General features: G+C 41.9%; 1 protein-coding gene across 3 annotated transcripts in view; it reads left to right on the top strand.

Annotated features, from left to right (window-relative positions):
* The window catches only part of LOC117264920 (cadherin-20-like), a 121,116-nt gene that overhangs the window by 91,698 nt on the left and 12,581 nt on the right, over positions 1-16,837 (top strand). For all 3 annotated transcript variants that reach the window (XM_033639241.2, XM_033639243.2, XM_033639242.2), the window contains 4 exons: positions 4,180-4,347; positions 6,981-7,168; positions 7,851-8,104; positions 16,620-16,756. In XM_033639241.2, coding sequence (XP_033495132.2) covers positions 4,180-4,347; positions 6,981-7,168; positions 7,851-8,104; positions 16,620-16,756 — 747 coding nt within the window. The remainder of the gene's footprint in view (positions 1-4,179; positions 4,348-6,980; positions 7,169-7,850; positions 8,105-16,619; positions 16,757-16,837) is intronic.

Below are 16,837 nucleotides of genomic sequence, written 5' to 3'. Positions count from 1 at the left end.
GATTTTTTTTGCAGATATCCAATATGCCGATATGTAACAGCTCATTTGACTGATAATCAATACAGATTTTGATATATCCACCTTTTTCTCTACCTAATTTTAGTGATCATCAAGTATCCACTGTAGTGGAATTAACATCATAATATGCATGGATACTCTTATCATGATGGCCCACCAACAGATGGAGATGTAAAATACAGTGCTTTTCAATATATATAATCATTCATTGTGCAAAATAAGAATGTTAGCCGATTCTAATAGTTCATTTTAAAGCCAATATCAACCAATACCGATGATGTGCAGGTATTATCCTACATCCCTACTTATAACAATGTAAATGCATGGTATCCCACATGGGGGGTTAAATTAGGTGATGAAGCTGTTGGGTGTGCTGTACATGACATGCCACAACAGCTGTTCCTAAGTGCCCCACTCCACGCCAATTTTAATAGAGAATCATCCATAAATTCAAAAATATTTTACACTCTGTAAATGTGTGTATTATGATACAGTCATCCAAAATCCACTGGTGACTAATTTCCACATCGTCCCTGCAACACTCTGGGTTACTCTTAGGTTACTTTCCTCTGAATTGTATTAACAGTCCAAACACTTCTTTTATCCTTTATGTATTGAATGAATTGAATTTTGTCAATAAGCGCAAGTCCAAAAAGCTATATTTTGATTGGGGGTGTAGCAATATACCGCTATTGATGATAACTGTGATATTTAAAAATAAAATGTTTATGTTAATGTATCATGCCAATAATACACATACAATAATATCATGTAAATAATGTGGTGCCTCTTAACTAATATCTTTCCATTTTCGCTTTGTCTTCCTCCCCCAACACCATCTGGTTATATTTTCATTATTTAGTGTAACTGCCCTTTTTGAATGATTTTGTACAGTTATTGCTACAGATTCTTGCTCCACCTTTCAACACTAATATCTGGAGTATACTTCATTCATTCATTCATTCAATGCTTTGGGGCATGTACACACATCTTATCAGATAACTTTACTTAGCATCCAGGTAAACAGCTGGAAACTCTAATCAGAACAATGTCAGTTGTGTTGAAGGAATATTGCAGCTAGTGGTTTTGCATGTTTTAGTCTGTTTACAACAAACCAAATATACTTGACATTGCTGCCAGTCATTTAGAAAACAATGCTACTGTGATTTCCTTCATTTGAACAGATCTTTAACCAAATTTTCTTGTCTTGTTGAGAGTTAGACGAGGAGATTTATACCACTCTCATGTCTCTGCATCAGGTGCTGAGCTAGCAGTTGGAGGCAATTAGCTTAGTTTAACATAAAGACTGGAAGCAGGGGGAAACAGCTAGCTTGGCTCTGTCCAAAGTTTAAAAAATACATCTACCAGATGCTCTTAAGCTCTTAATCTTAGCTTAAAATCCACACACACAAAAAAACTTAAATATACTGACAAAACCCAAGCTAGCTGCTTCCCCCTGCCTCCAGTCTTTATGCTAAGCTGAGCTAACTGCATCCTGACTACCATACCATACCATACATCCGTCTGACCAATTGCGAGCAGCGCCGCTAAATGCTAGCCCACCGATTGGCTCACACAGTTGTTTATCATGTTGAAAAATCCCTGTTTTATAGAATTAAATAACTAATTTAAAACCAAACTAATCAGAAAAACAAAATGCGAACAAACAGCAGAGTGAAAAAACTACCTTAAATGACTGAAACAAGCTTTGGGAAAAATATATTGGAGGTCACATCCACTAACACGGAGAGGGCCACCAGGGGGCAATCCAGATGTTTCAGCTTCACTTTTGGGGAGCTGTCATATCGTCCATCTTGATATACAGTCTATGATCTGAATGGGATGAAATCCCTGCAGCAAGGATCAGCATGTGGTGAAGAGACTGAAACCAGATGCAGGCTGTTATAGCAACAGATTAATGTATGTGATTTTTAAATGAGGAAATTCACAATGTAATGCATAGGTGTCCACATACTTTTGTTCAGGTGTCCACTGACCTTTGGCCATGTTGTGTAACATATCAAAGAATCACATAAGATGGTAGCAATAAAAATTATGTGTAAAAAACTAAATGTGGAGCTTAAAATCCTAAAGCTTTAATATCTAACTGGTAACAGCATTCATAACTCAAGCTAGCAGTTCCAAAAATCCATTACATCCCTAAAAGCAAAGAGTCACTGCCCATTTTTTTACCACAGCTGCTTCGTTTCCTTGTTTGTCAGCACAGAAATCTGTTGCCAAACCTCTCAGGCTGCGGTGCCCATCAGCAGCCGGTCACACTGCTGCTGCTGTAGGTTCATCCATCACTGAAACACAAGTGACTTTACAGCTATCAATCAGCCTCCCTGACTGGGCTATAAGCACCACACGGAGGCTTTTATTGGTGTGACCACAATCTAAAACTTTCAACACTTATAGGTTAAACCCACACATGCACTCCTTTTCTTACTCCTCAGCACAAAACATCACTTGGCCTTGGTTGTGTTCTGCTGCATCTGGCAAAGCTGTAGATGTGTTTGGTAATAATACAGTGCTGATAATAGTGTACAGGCCACAGTTTTCTCTTGCAGCCCCTTACAAATCATCTACCGTCCAACCGTTCAAACTAAGCTATTCTTCTTCTTCTATAAGCTGCCATCCTTCAGTTTGTTTGTAAAAGTTTACATTTACTTGTTTGAATGCGAGCATGTACCAAGTCAGATATTGATTTTTCCTTTTCTCCTGCCACACCAGTGTCACAGTCATACTCTCCCTACTTAAGTCTTTGCTATGCACACGAAAAACTATGTTAAAGCTGGGGCAGGCAGAAATCTGGAAAAGGCAAAAAAAAGAGCAGAATTTGAAAATACCCCTTCCTCCAGCAGCTCTCCTCTCTGTCCGAAGCCCCTCCCACCAAACAGCCACAGGCATATGCACGCCCCTCATGCAATAAGGTGTTACCTATTTATTTATGAGACCACAAATGAGACAAGAATTAGCCAACTAGCCACCCAACAAAGCCCCCAGCGCTGGGTGTCACAGCAGGCTGTTGGCCAGCAGCAGCACCAGGTCTAACCTGAGTAACAGCAGCAACAGAAAGTTTGCTGACAGGGGGGGGGGCTCTCCTGTCCCCCAGACCTGGGATTTGTGCTGGCTGGATTAGGATTGCTGTAGCTGCTGACTGGCAGTCTGTCTCTAGAGCTGCTGACAGCTCTACTCCCGACAAGATTGTCTGTCGTGATGAGGAGTGAGGCAGAGGACACACGATTCGAGGCTCTAGCTAACGTTAGCTACATAAAGGGGAACTTGAAGCTGCAGCTATGAGTCTTAAGCTCCAGTTAGCAGAAGGCTATAGCAATATTTTCTCTCCATCTTTGAAACTCTTTGCTGATAGACGTGTTTTATTTCCTTTATTGTCATACTCTCCTTTAGACTCTCTTTTTGATAAGTTCAACCTATTTTGGTTGCTTTGCAGTGTAGGCAGTTGTTGCCAGCAATTTTCTCTGCAGGACTCTGCCATTGAATCAGGCTGTCACAGAAGGGGCATGCATGCACATCTGCATTTGTAGAACAGCCAATGGGAATGGCTTCTCTCTGAAATGACCTATGATTGGCCACAGTCCCGCCACAGCCTGGATTTTCTAATGCCTGAAAACAGAGCCAAGAGGAGATTCAGTAGTCTAGTTTTCGCTCAGACAAAATACATACAATTCAGCAAATCTTACACTTTAAAAAACTGGGCTCAAGATATAAAACATAACGTAACATTGGCTGATGAAGCTATGACACTTGTTTAAGAGTAAACTATAGGTAATTTTACCCCTTAAATCTCCATTTGTCTCTGCTTGTGGGTGAAGAATTATGAAGTGCAATGAAAAATGATGTTTTTCTTTATTGCAGCCCACTGATGAAGTTGTGTTCAAACCATATTGTTTTGTATGAATGTTTAAATGAGAAACCCTGTGATTAAAATCATTACTTAAAAAGCAGACTAGCACAACAAGCTGAATGATAAATGACTTATGCAGCCTCGCGTCCAGTCCATTGAGAAGAGCATTGACATTCCAGGACACAATCCCTTGGACACATGACCCTAATCTGTGTCACCAGCTCTCTGTAGCTGACCTTTCATTCACCTCGTGTCTTTGTTTGCCCTTTCTCACCCTCTTTCTCTCTTCTCAGGCATGGTCCGCGTGTCCCTGGCAGACATGGACCGGGAGACCAGAGAAAACTACACCGTGGTCATCCAGGCCAAAGACATGGGCGGCCAGCTGGGGGGGCTCGCCGGTACCACTACAGTCAACATCACGCTCAGCGACGTCAATGACAACCCGCCCATGTTTGACCAGAGTAAGAGACAGACTGTTCCTCCTTACTGCACTACTGTCTTATTGTTTTCTCTATGTTTTTGTTTTCTGTGCTGATTCACTTTGCTCGCCGCTCTACCTGAACCCACATCACCTTTTTCTAATCCCTCCTGATACTCTTACAGCTGAAAAGAAGAAGCAAAAATCAGAAGTTCTGGACACTTTCTCTCAGCTGGAGAGAAACAGTGCAGGAGTGTGAGACTATTGTGGCTCTGTGAATAATTTTATACAAAATACAAAATTATGACTAAATGCATCGTGGAGCTGAAAAATGGATCTCATGGATGAGTTATGACTAAGTTACAAATCACTGTTTGCATGAGGGCTGCAGCTCAAAGTTATTTTCATTACCAATTAATCTGCCAATTCCTTCTTAATGTCAGAAAATATTAAAAGAATAGTAAAAACTGTTGCAGTGTTGAGCCCACATTTGTCTGATCAGCAGTCCAAAATTTAAAGATATTCAGCTGACAATGATGAATGAACAAGTCTGACAACACTGATTTTTTTTTTAATTTTTGGCTTGAAAAATACTTAAAGGAACAGTTCACCCCAAAAATCAAACATACATATTTGCCTTCTTACCTGTAGTGTTATTTCTCAGTCTATACTGTTTTGTTGTGAGTTTCTGAGTGTTGCAGATATTGGACTTATAGATGTCTGCTTTCTCTCCAATATAGTGGTCTGAACTCTCCCTTTTAAGGTCCAGTGTGTAGGATTTAAGGTGATATATTGGCAGAAATGAAATGTAATATAATAAGTATGTTTCCTTTAGGATGTAATCACCTGAAAATAAGAGTCATTGCGTTTTTTTGCCACCTTAGAATGAGCCGTCTCTACACAGGGAGCAGGTCCTCAGCCTCTACAGTAGCCCAGAACAGACAAACCAAACACTGACTCTAGATAGGGCTATTCAAGCTTTTGCTTTTTTGCGTCGGTGGGGAAGCATTTGGTGTTTAGACAGGTGTTTGATCTTTACAAAGACATCCTTATATGTATATTATACTCATGTTTTGTGTTATGCAGATAAAGTCCTGATTGTACACTAGCTGCTTAATGTTTATGGAAGAGATTCTTTAATTTGCATTTTGCACCAAAAGAGGTATGATTTTTTTGTACCCAAGTATGGCATAAATAAGGAATTTTGTTCAGTCAGAGTTTGTTTTCATTTAAAAACTTGAGACAATCTTGCGATGGGACCACTCCAGCTATCATGACGTTATATCACGACTTGAAACCAACATAGGCTAGGGGCGTAAATTGAGGACCAATGGCCCCTTCCCTACTTCTGGCCCCCTGCTTGGACCACAGCCATCTTTAAACCTGACTTTCATTTTGATTTCAGCTACACACTTGTAAAGATATTGACTGCATCTTGCACAATTGTGGCACTGCCATGTTCACAAAATGTGTCAACAGAAAGACACAACTGGCAAAATACTCAAAACAGCTTCTGTGCTAGTTCCCGCTACAATAGGTGTCACGTGGACCACATTTCATTGTGATGACACACACACATGAATTCCCAAAGTGAAAACAGTACCAGCCGTCTGTAACTATCATAAGTATTACGTTAAAGTGATCATGAGTGTACAGTGAACCCTGCACTGTATATTGCATTGCACTATGAGCTTACTGCTTTGTTAAATCTCCAACCCTGCATGAGACTCAAACGCACCACAAACCTCAAGCCAAAGCCCTCAAACAACCCTGAAGTTCACTAGGATTTCAAAAACAACTTGTTGTTTTGTCTCAGGGTTGAAACTTAACGTGTGGTTTGACTTGTCACTTTGTTTTAGCTGCTATAGTCGGCATGTGTGTCCGCAGTGTGGAATGTATGCAGTGATGCACAGGACCAAAAAATAGTGTAAGCCAAGTGTGAGCGCTGATATCCAAAATGAGAGTTTACCATTCTGTGTGGATGACAAACAGCCCACACAAACCCACATATCTCCCTACCCATCCACCTCATTTCTCTGGAGCATCCAAGCCGTTAGCCCCTCTGCCCTTCTCCCTCTGTCCACTTCTGGCCACCAGTCTCTGGCCATTTACCCCCTGGCTTCTCCCTCCTTCCCTCACTCAGCCACCAGTCACCCCATGCTGTCTCTTTGATTATCCCCATTTCTGCTGCTCTCATTACCGTCCTCCTGAGGTCAGGGGTTGTCTAGCTGTCCGCGGTCATCTCTTCCCAGACGACGGGTGGCTTCGCTCTGAGACAAAGAAAACACCCGCCGCTGCCTACCTCCATCACTGGTCCCCCACCAATTAGCGCCATCACTTCGATGGAACTTTGATCGGTTGTGAAGAGCTTCAGGGATTCCCCTCTGTCAAGCACAAAGTGCAGGCATTTCACTTTGGACTGCGGGGAGCGCCACAAATTGGGCAGCTGTCACCTCTTCTTTGAGGTTAAACGGTAGATGAAATTGAAGCCGACCCACGAGACAGTATATAACCCAATTGTGAGGCGTTTATGGAGCCATTTATTTTAAGCTGTCTGAGATGTGATTCGGAGAGGAGAGAGCGGCCGTAGAGGTGATGGAAGAGGTTTGGCTCCCTCTAGAGGATGAAAAAAAAAGGTATGACAGAATGATCATTTTGTTTCATTTATTTCCTCAGGGTTGTATCAGATGAGCATCCCAGAGTCGGCTCCTGTGGGCTCAGTGGTGGGGCGTATCTGGGCAAAGGACAGGGACATCGGGGTCAACGCTGAGATGAGGTACAGCATCATTGATGGAGATGGGAGGGACACCTTTGACATCAGCACCGACCCCACCAACCTCTTCGGCATCATCACAGTGAAAAAGGTACACGGGAAATCTATTTTTTATTTGTGTTTCAAGCCACAGGTGCTGCTTGGTTTTAACTTTCTCCATCATTCCTCAAAAAGCAGGAAAAAAGTTTTATTTTACAAAAGGCTTTTACAGATTCTATAATATTTGTTCATGCATTTATTTCACGTAAAGATGCATGTTTAACTTATATAACTTGTGATTTATGATACACTGCATACAAGAAGGAGAAACAGTCTGGGTTGGTAAAGCTGAAGGCTCGTTCATCATACAGGAGAAAGTTACAAATCTCCCTCCAGAAATCTGGCAATTAAATTTTGCCTCGAGAGGAGCAAACATTGCATAACTTGTAAAGTGCTGTCTACAACAAATTCTTCACTCTTGGTGTCTAAAATCAACACTTTTAAGTTCAGGTTTTTAAAGAAGTATCTGACTTGAACTCTTCACCTTGCTGCTGTTCTCTGGCATCCTTCATCGCTTTGTCCTGGCGTGTTACCTGATGGTCTTTTACTGGACATTTTTGTTCTGATATACCCAGAATGCAAAGAGACATCATGTTCATCTCTTTAACAGCAACCCAGCAGGAATTTTCACTAAGAATTCTGACTGCAAAGAGCATCAACTTGTGTTTCAAAGTGCAGCCAAAGTTTGCCAGGTTTCATCTGTATAATACCTTTATGTGTGTTTCCCCCTCCAGCCACTGAACTTTGAGAGCAAGCCCAGTTATACTCTGAAGGTGGAGGGTGCCAACACACACCTGGACCCTGCCTTCCGCCACCGCGGGCCCTTCAAGGACGTCACCATCGTGCACGTGAGCGTGGAGGACGTGGACGAGCCCCCGCAGTTTGACTCGCCGGCGTACTACATCGAGCTGTCAGAGGACGCCGAGATCGGGACGGTGGTGAAGACGGTGTCAGCGAGGGACCCTGATGCTGCCAACAACACTGTGAGGTGAGGAAGATGAGGAAACAACACAGGCCTGGCTGCTTGTGGCTTTCAGAACTTCACTCCTTGTTTTCAACCTACTGTCCTGCTGCATTCCATAGCGCTGATAGAGTCAAACAAAATTCCACATCCGACTTCACTATGAATATATTTACTGTGGATGTTATTTACAAGTTGTGTGAGTCCACAGGTTATAGTCCGAGTTGCCAATTAAATACACCAAAGAAACTAACTTCCACAGCACAAACAATGTGTGGATGACCTTAATGCATCCTTCAGCAAAGTAAAAACTGTAAATTATATAGTTGTGTTCACTATTGTTAGTATTCAAAGTCTTTTAAGAAAACATAGCTATCCTCCATTGAAAGTCTGTTTTTATCTTTTTTTGTTTTTTACCAAGACCAGACTATTATTTTTTATTTTATTTATTTAGCATGTTATGCCCCAAAAAAACTTTTTTCTCTCTTTCAATTTTTTATTTTTTACTTTTTTTTATTACTTAGAACACAAACACGATAACACACGACAGGGATACGATAACACACAGCAGGGATACTTAACATGTTTGCCCAGGGCCCACTGCTGCAAACCACAGGAAGCCAGGGGATAAACAAGCTCTATTTTGATGCTTTTGTCACTCTGGCATTATTTACATACAAAGTAAAAAAAAAAAGTCCCAGTGTTAGAAAATGGTCAGCGGGCCACCCAGTACCCTTCTGTGGGCCAGATTTGGCCTGAAGGCTGTAAATTGAACATCACCATCATCCTGTATTCTGTAATTGCTCTTTTAGCAGCAACACTCAGTCTTCCAAATAAGTATTTTGTTTTAATATTTAAAGATGTTAAAAGTAGAAGCCCAGAAAAAAAGTGTGTCCCTCTAAAAAGTCATTTTTGTCCCAAATATAGTCACAATTTCTGTATAAATCTCACGCCAAAAATGATTCACTTTTGGAGAAGCCCAAACAAATGGCAGTGGTTGGCTTGCTGGGAGACACAGTTTCTCTCTGGAGAGATTTCTGAGCAGGCATTACAATACGTCGTCCAGATTTCCTCTGGAATGCAACTTTTAGTTTCCCTTCCCCATTTCTGTTTGATGTAGGTGGTACTTGCTATTTTAACATCGTGAAGTCCCCTGTATATTCTCTAAATCATTTAAGCCAATCAATCTCTCAATCTGTCCTGTAGTAAAAACTTCCAGGAAGCTGTTTTAACTTACATAAGTTCCTATAGGCCACTTGGTCAGGAAGGTGTCTCAGTTTTGGACAGGGAAAAACTTTAACGAGGTTAATCTGAGAAAAACACAGCAGGCAAAATCCTTCAAAAATGACACCTCTTTGGACCACTACAGACTTGATATCCTATTCCTACATGTTCTCACATATTACCCATTATTACACACAATAATACTGCATGACACAGTCAAAAACTTTAAATGATACAGACCTGCCCAGACTTCACAAAATCTAATGTTCCCAAACACACAAAAATTCTTTGTTTTACTACAGGACATCATTGCTACAGCATAAAAATGTGATAATGGAAACCTATGCTATTGGCAAACCAGCACAATAAATATGTTTTATGTTATTTTCAAAACGCAGTGGAGAAGTATTTGAAACATGTTTTAAAAATGTATGATGAGTTCAAGTTGCAGCTTGAAGATTGTGAGCTTTCAGATAAGAGATGGCTACCTGACAATGTTGCATTCAGGAGCTGCTGTACTTGTAAGTTGTCAGAAAATTTAAAAAAAAAAAAAAAAAAAAAAATATATATATATATATATATATATATATATATATAGAGAGAGAGAGAGAGAGAGAGAGATAATAAATATGGACCTCATGAACAGGATCATATGTATTTGATTACTCCTTCAATCAAAAATGCCAATAATAATAACACAATTTGGCTGCTATTTAGCTGCTGTCATTAGATTTCATTATAATAATAGTTAATTCCAGAATATGTCTCATAAATATCCCAATAAAAAAGAGCCAATATTATAATTCATGCATGAAAACACATACAAATCAAGTGGACTGCAGCATTTGAGTGAGTCTGTCTGTGAGTGTTTTCCTGTATTCTTCATCATGCACAGACAACAGGCTGTAGTGCCAGTAAAGCATATGTGAGTAAGGCTAATTAGCTGTTATTAACACTACTACCATGAGTTGGCAGTCAGAGTTTTTCCTGGCTCTGTAGATGTAATGCTCCCTGATCACCAGCAGGGGGCAGCATCACAACATGCCTTCTCTCAGCAGCTACCACTGCAGACATGACCGAGGCACCATTTATCAACATGTGTGTCTGAGAGCTCAGCTGATGCTGATGGAGGACAAACATCATAATGTTAATAACAAGCTTCAACATCCAGCAATTAGTCAGCTCACAGAGACGAGAAGCCGAGGACTTTCACTTCTCTCAATTATTGGAGAGTATGTTTTGTGCTCTAACAGAACAGATGTTGCGTGGTGGGTTTACTGTCCAGACTGCACCTCTCATAAACTAATTAGACATAAAGCCTTTAATTAGGCTATTAATCATCTGAAGGAATCAATGACTGCGGCAGTAAATGAGTGTTTCACATGGCACAGGCTGCACCCCGTCCCAGCTGTCCGCTTTACAGCCTCGATTAGGGCTAAAAGTAGTGCATGGGAAATGGATATAGATGACGCGGCGGCTGCTTGTGTGTGTGTTTAGTGTGTGTTTGCTGTTAAACTCTGTCTGCATAGACAGTCAGCAGTTTATCTATAAGTGCTGTGTCCGAAGTTCCCTCTTCATTCACTATTCTCCAAACAGCAAATGGTCAATAGTGAGCAGGAAAATTCAGATGCTTCATCAATTTTCCTGACAACTTAAATTGTCACATTATTGTGAGTTTACACATCTAAAAGCACAGCACTGCATTGTGGGACTTTCACATGCTATGGACTCGTTTTTTTAGTGCCATTTTAGGGGTTTTTGAAGACGAAACGCTTGGAAGTTGGACACTTAAGCTTCCCTGTGGAGTTTTTCATGTCTAGTAGCACTATGAGTGGGGCCCTGTTTTCTTTTTCTCATGCACACAATGCAATATACATTCCTGCCAACAATGCTGGATTTAAAATACTTTAAAAAACTACTCTGCAAATGATTTATCAGAAAGCAAATGCAGTCGTCTGTCGCTTACTGACACCTTAAAGGTTCAATGTGTAGATTTAGGAGCATCTGTTTGCAGAAATGGAATATAATATTTAAAACCATGTTTTCATCAGTGTACAAACACCTGGCAATAAGAATTTATTTTTTTTAACCTTAGAATGAGCCATTTATATCTACATTTGGAGTGGGTCCTCTTCCATGGAGTCTGCCATGTTGCTCTACAGTAGCCCAGCAGGGCAAAATGCACACTAGCTTTAGATAAGGCCATTCACATCGTCATGTTGGCCACAGAAGTTCTCCTCCACATTTAGCACATGGAAAACTTTGCACTTGGTTGCAATCTGCAACTTCCCCACTAGATGTCACTAAATCCTTCACACTACATCCTTCACACTTAAAGATAGATGGGCACTTTACTTATCAACAGAGGGAGTTTGCATGTCACAGTAACAGTACACCAATGAACCACGCGGTACAAAGAACAGTGCAAAACAAAGGTCAAACACACTACTAACATAAGAGTTAAAAAGCTGTATGAGACATTCAGAGTCTGTGTTACAATAGTTTGCACACAGTTCTTAACATGGAGGCGGTCGCTGCTAGCATCTAACAGTGCTAACTCAGTTAACAGTGCTAACAACAGCAACAGTACTGATAGAGCTAACATTAATATCAGGAGCAGGAGGGTAGGCTCTTAGCTTCTGCGATGATGCTGTCCCAATATCAGTGGTAACCGCTATATGAGCGCAGGGCAGAGTGGCGGCAATTGGCTAGCCAGTTGGATACACTCACATGGACTCCATTGCACTAACATGCATACAGAACTTGACTGTCGACCACAACAATTTATAAAGAAGCTCAGATTACAACACACGCAGATATCATGATTTCATTCTCTGCTCAGGGCGTCATTACTTCACAATATCTTTACATAGCAAATAGTGGTTTGTTGCTGTATTAATGCTGTGAATGTAACATGCAGATCCTTTAAGCATGTGCATGCATACAAGTGTGCAAATGCAGTAGCACAGTCCATAAGGACTTGGGTTGAGAACCGGAAGGTTGGTAGTTCAAGTCCCCATTCGGACCAAGTATGGAGTGTGGACTGGTAACTGGAGAGGAGAGTTCACCTCCTGTACTATACTGTATATAATGTTTAGGATGTCTATCTTTATTTAATTGTATTTTTTCGTCAATTATTTTGTTGTTGTTGTTGTGATGTGAGCTGCTGCAGTTTAATTTCCTCTGCCCAGCCTCCAGCTTGCTGCTGCTGCTGCTCCATGTTTTTTTCACCCTACTTCTGCTTTTATAATCACATCAGTCAGCCTCATCATCATGCAAGCTACACACACATCACTTATGTATTTCTCTCGTGATCAGCGCTGATCATGGGTCGTCTTAGATCCACTTGGGTATTGCACATGGTAATAAATAGACCACGCACCAACAGTGACAGAGTGGGACCTGACCCAGACCCAACGGACGGTAATAAAATGTGAAAAGAACCTGAACAGGCCCCAGGTCGGATCTTTGGTCCAAGGTTCTAGGGTCAGGGTAAACCAATGAAAACCTCTAGTGGATAGCACCTTGTACTTATTTTGGTACCACATTGGCTGAGCTTTCAAGTGAGCTAGAAGGTTGGAGTTAAAACACTGCACACCACTGACTGGTCAGAAAGAATCATCATCAGTGTGACAGGACACCCTGCACAAACCTGCCATTTTAAACAGCCAAGCTACCATCAATAGCTTTCTACTCACTCGACCCAGATTTGAAAAATTGTCAGCCAGCAAAACTATGACATACACTACATACACTGTGCCAAGGTGCAGATGTTCCCTGAGTTGGTTGCTGATGAAAGCTTTCAGCAAGTGTCATGTTGAAGATGATGTCAGCTAAGAATCCCACCTACACTGGTGGGGTACTATCAACAGTGAAATACAAAATAGAGAAAAGGACCTGGTGCCAAACGTGATTTGAGTCAGACTTGGGCAGCATCTTCTTCTCTGTTACCACCTGCAGAGAGTCCAGCCCCGACTCCTCCTCCATCACATAAATCTCTCTCTTACTCCCTCAGATTCTTAGACAGTCCCGACCTCCACATCGGGAACCGCTGCTTAAACTCTTTGATGCTCGAGGAGCTCCGCTGATGACAATTAACCGACAACTCTCTCATTCCTGAAGAGAGAGTGGGAATCAGAGCAGCCACTGATGCAGCTAAATCCCCAGAGCTGGCACTGTACTCTGGCGGTGAATCAGTGAAAAGAGATTTTCCAACAAAAAAAAGCCAGTTTGTGAGCATGAGTTACAGCACCAGAAGCAGATAGCTGAGGAATCAGTTCAGGGTGACAGTGAAGAGCTGAGATACTGCAGCAGCAACAACAACATCAGATGACAGATAACGACAACAAGCAGCAGGTGACCTTCAGTCTCTCTGTCTGCCTCATTTCCATTTTACATCTTTCTGTCCTTTACAGACACTAGCATGACTGGCAGATATATCTGCCAGTCACTAGCATGACTGGCAGATATATCTGCCAGTCATGCTAGTGACTGTCAGATATATCTGCCAGTCACTAGCATGACTGGCAGATATATCTGAACCCACACACACACACATTTTCACCTGCTATTTGACACATTCATACACACACAGCAGCCCCCACCCCTCATGATTGTGGCGAGTGATATTAATAGAGATCCTTCAGGGAGATTCTTGCGAGCAGAGGATGTGCCAGTCATGACTGTTCCCTGTCGGCACACAGTCCAAAACACACACAGTGCAAACAATCCTGCAGACATGAACACGCAGACATGAACACACACACACACACACACACACACACACACACACACACACACACCACTACAGTCTTCCATTGAACAATTAATGGAGAGGTTTGTCATTTAAACGCCTTTGAGTTTATTGAAGTCTTTCCTTTGATAAAATCTTGTCAGAAGGTTGCTTAAAGGTCCAGTGTGTAGGAGTTACGCTCATCTACTGGCAGAAATGCTTTATAACATTCATAACTATGTCTTCAGTGGGTTATAATCACCTGAAATGAGTCCACCAGATAATTTCTACAGCAGCTCGGAATGGACAATCCAAACACTGGCTCTAGGTAGCACCATTTATTCTGCAACCTTTACAACTAGATGCCACTAAATCCAGCACACTAGACCCTGGGTCTTCAACAGAGGGTCTGGGACCCCTAGGCAGTCCTAAGAGTTACTGCACGGGGCACCACATGACTGTTTGATATTGTATTGAAAGTCTATTTTCTTTTCAAAAATTAAAATATACACACTAACATGAATCCAACATATTCTGCCTTTTGCAACAACTTAACTTTGTGAAAGTGGAGTTTCCTCCCTTAACAACCTGAAAAAGAAATAGAGGTCAGGGCTTCAGCCTGAGGCTGGCGTGGCCTTCTGTCTGGCAATCTCCATCCCCCTGGATTAATATGCAACTTAATGTTACACAATATGTGTAATGGGGGTCCCTGCTCTGTCTCTCTTTTAGCTAAGGGTGGGTTTAAGAACGTTTAAGACCCATGTACTAGTCCTTGAAAAGAAATGCCAGTAAAAATGTACTCAAGGTAAAAGTTACTGTTGCATTTTTATAAGCAAAAAAAGACCTATTCAATTTTAGACAACATTCAACTATCACACTGAGTGTTGTACTCACCTGTCTGAAAGTCACTCTCTGAGCCCTGTACACCTGGAGTCCTCCTCAAACTGCTCCAGCTGGGAATAAGCAAGCTTAATTGAATGCTTACTCCCAGTGCAAAAGTCCACTCGGCCTCTCTGTCCCAGTATAACCAGCCCACTCAGCCTGTCTGTTGTCACATCAGAGATTACCATCACAAACAGCAGAACAGGCCTCACACACCTCACTGCGGGTGAAAGTTCCTCAATGAACTGGAGAATCAATATTAGCATTTAGCATGTTACCCACAACCAGCAAGCACCTGTTGGTTACTCATTGTAGCAACAGACAGATTACAGATGCTAGAAAGCAAAGGCATGAGGCTCATGGCGACTTTGACAAACAAGGAGCAGTGCAGAGAACAGGCCACTATAAACTCTATCCCCAATGTGGGAAAATAGGAACAGGTGTGTAGGTCAGCGGGAGTTCATACAGGTGGCTCTGAGGGCATCTAGTGGATGGTCTGGGGATTGCAGGTGTGGGGAGTATGAGAGGAGATTACATGGCCTGAGGTTGGAGACGAACAGAGAGCGAACAAACTAGAAAGTCCTCTTGAGCTCTCAGTCAATAAAATATATAAATATATTTATAATATAAATTATGTTATTATACACAATACAATTATACACTGTAATTGTACGCTATATTAAGAGTACTTTTGGTGCTTTTTATATCCGTCAGACAGCCAGTTTGGACGTGAAAGCTATTAATGGCTTCACCTACCCATCTATGCTCTCAGCAAAGCCACCAGACTCCACTGACAACAACGGTAATTTTAGCTCGCTGAGCACAGGAGCTGCTGGTCTACCACTGCCTCGATCAGTAAGTTAGTTTGTGTTGTTGTGGGACTTTGGTGTATCCGAACTAAACGCCAAAGTCACACAATAACACAAACAAAAAACTGTTTAGGGCAGCAGTAAGTACGCTTAAATAGATACTTATTTTGTAGGAGGAACTTTTTTTTCAGGTGACTAATATACACTTTATTGCTGACCAATCCACAGCAGTACATTGTTCTCCTCCGTGTCAGACTCCAGCCTGCTTCTCCAAACTGGGGACATGATGACTAAAATCTATTGTATGTAATATACTGTCTGTGGATAAGTATTTCATACAACCCCGTAAATCAATTAATTCACTAATCATCATTTGTTCTGATGCAGAGAGACACCTTCATCTCCTCCAGGTGACAGCAGAGTGAGGCAGGTGTATTCAGTCCATGCGTGAACACAGAGGACACCTCATGGTTACATAAACAGGCTTCTGCTCCACAGCCTGGAAGAGGATGTGCTCTTCTGTGTTTGTGTGGTGTGTGTGTCTGTGCTCTCAGAAGAGTGTTTTGGAAATGCGCCGGCGGTGGCAGGAGATGAGCCAGGGCTGCAGGTCTGTGTATCCTCAGCGTCAGTTTGGCAGGGGAGGCAGATACTCTGATTAAGCCTTATCTGGAGTCTATTCTTCTTCTTCTTCTTCTTCTTCTTCTTCTTCTTCTTCTTCTTGTGCCTTCAGAAGCTGCCAGCCTGACGCCTTATCGCACAGATACACACGTGGTGGTGCACATGCTGGATTGTGTGTGTGTGCATCCCCCTCAGACAGGATTACAAGCTCCCAAAAACACACACAGCACTTTATTCAACACTGATGCTTAACACACGTGTCATTCTGTGTCGACAGGTATTCCATTGAGAAGTCTAGTGACCCAGAGAAGTTCTTCTACATCGAAATCACTTCCGGGTCGCTGATGACGGTGCGGTCACTGGACCGAGAGGAGATCGGCTGGCACAACATCACCATCCTCGCCATGGAGATGAGTATGTCATGAACACACGCAGGCCTTCTCATGCAATCTCAACCTCATCAAGTCATTTCTGTCTATAATTGAGTCATTCATT

This window comes from Epinephelus lanceolatus, chromosome 20 (genome assembly GCF_041903045.1).
Source record: "Epinephelus lanceolatus isolate andai-2023 chromosome 20, ASM4190304v1, whole genome shotgun sequence".
NCBI lineage: Eukaryota > Metazoa > Chordata > Actinopteri > Perciformes > Serranidae > Epinephelus > Epinephelus lanceolatus.
This window is presented reverse-complemented; position numbering and strand designations above follow the sequence as displayed.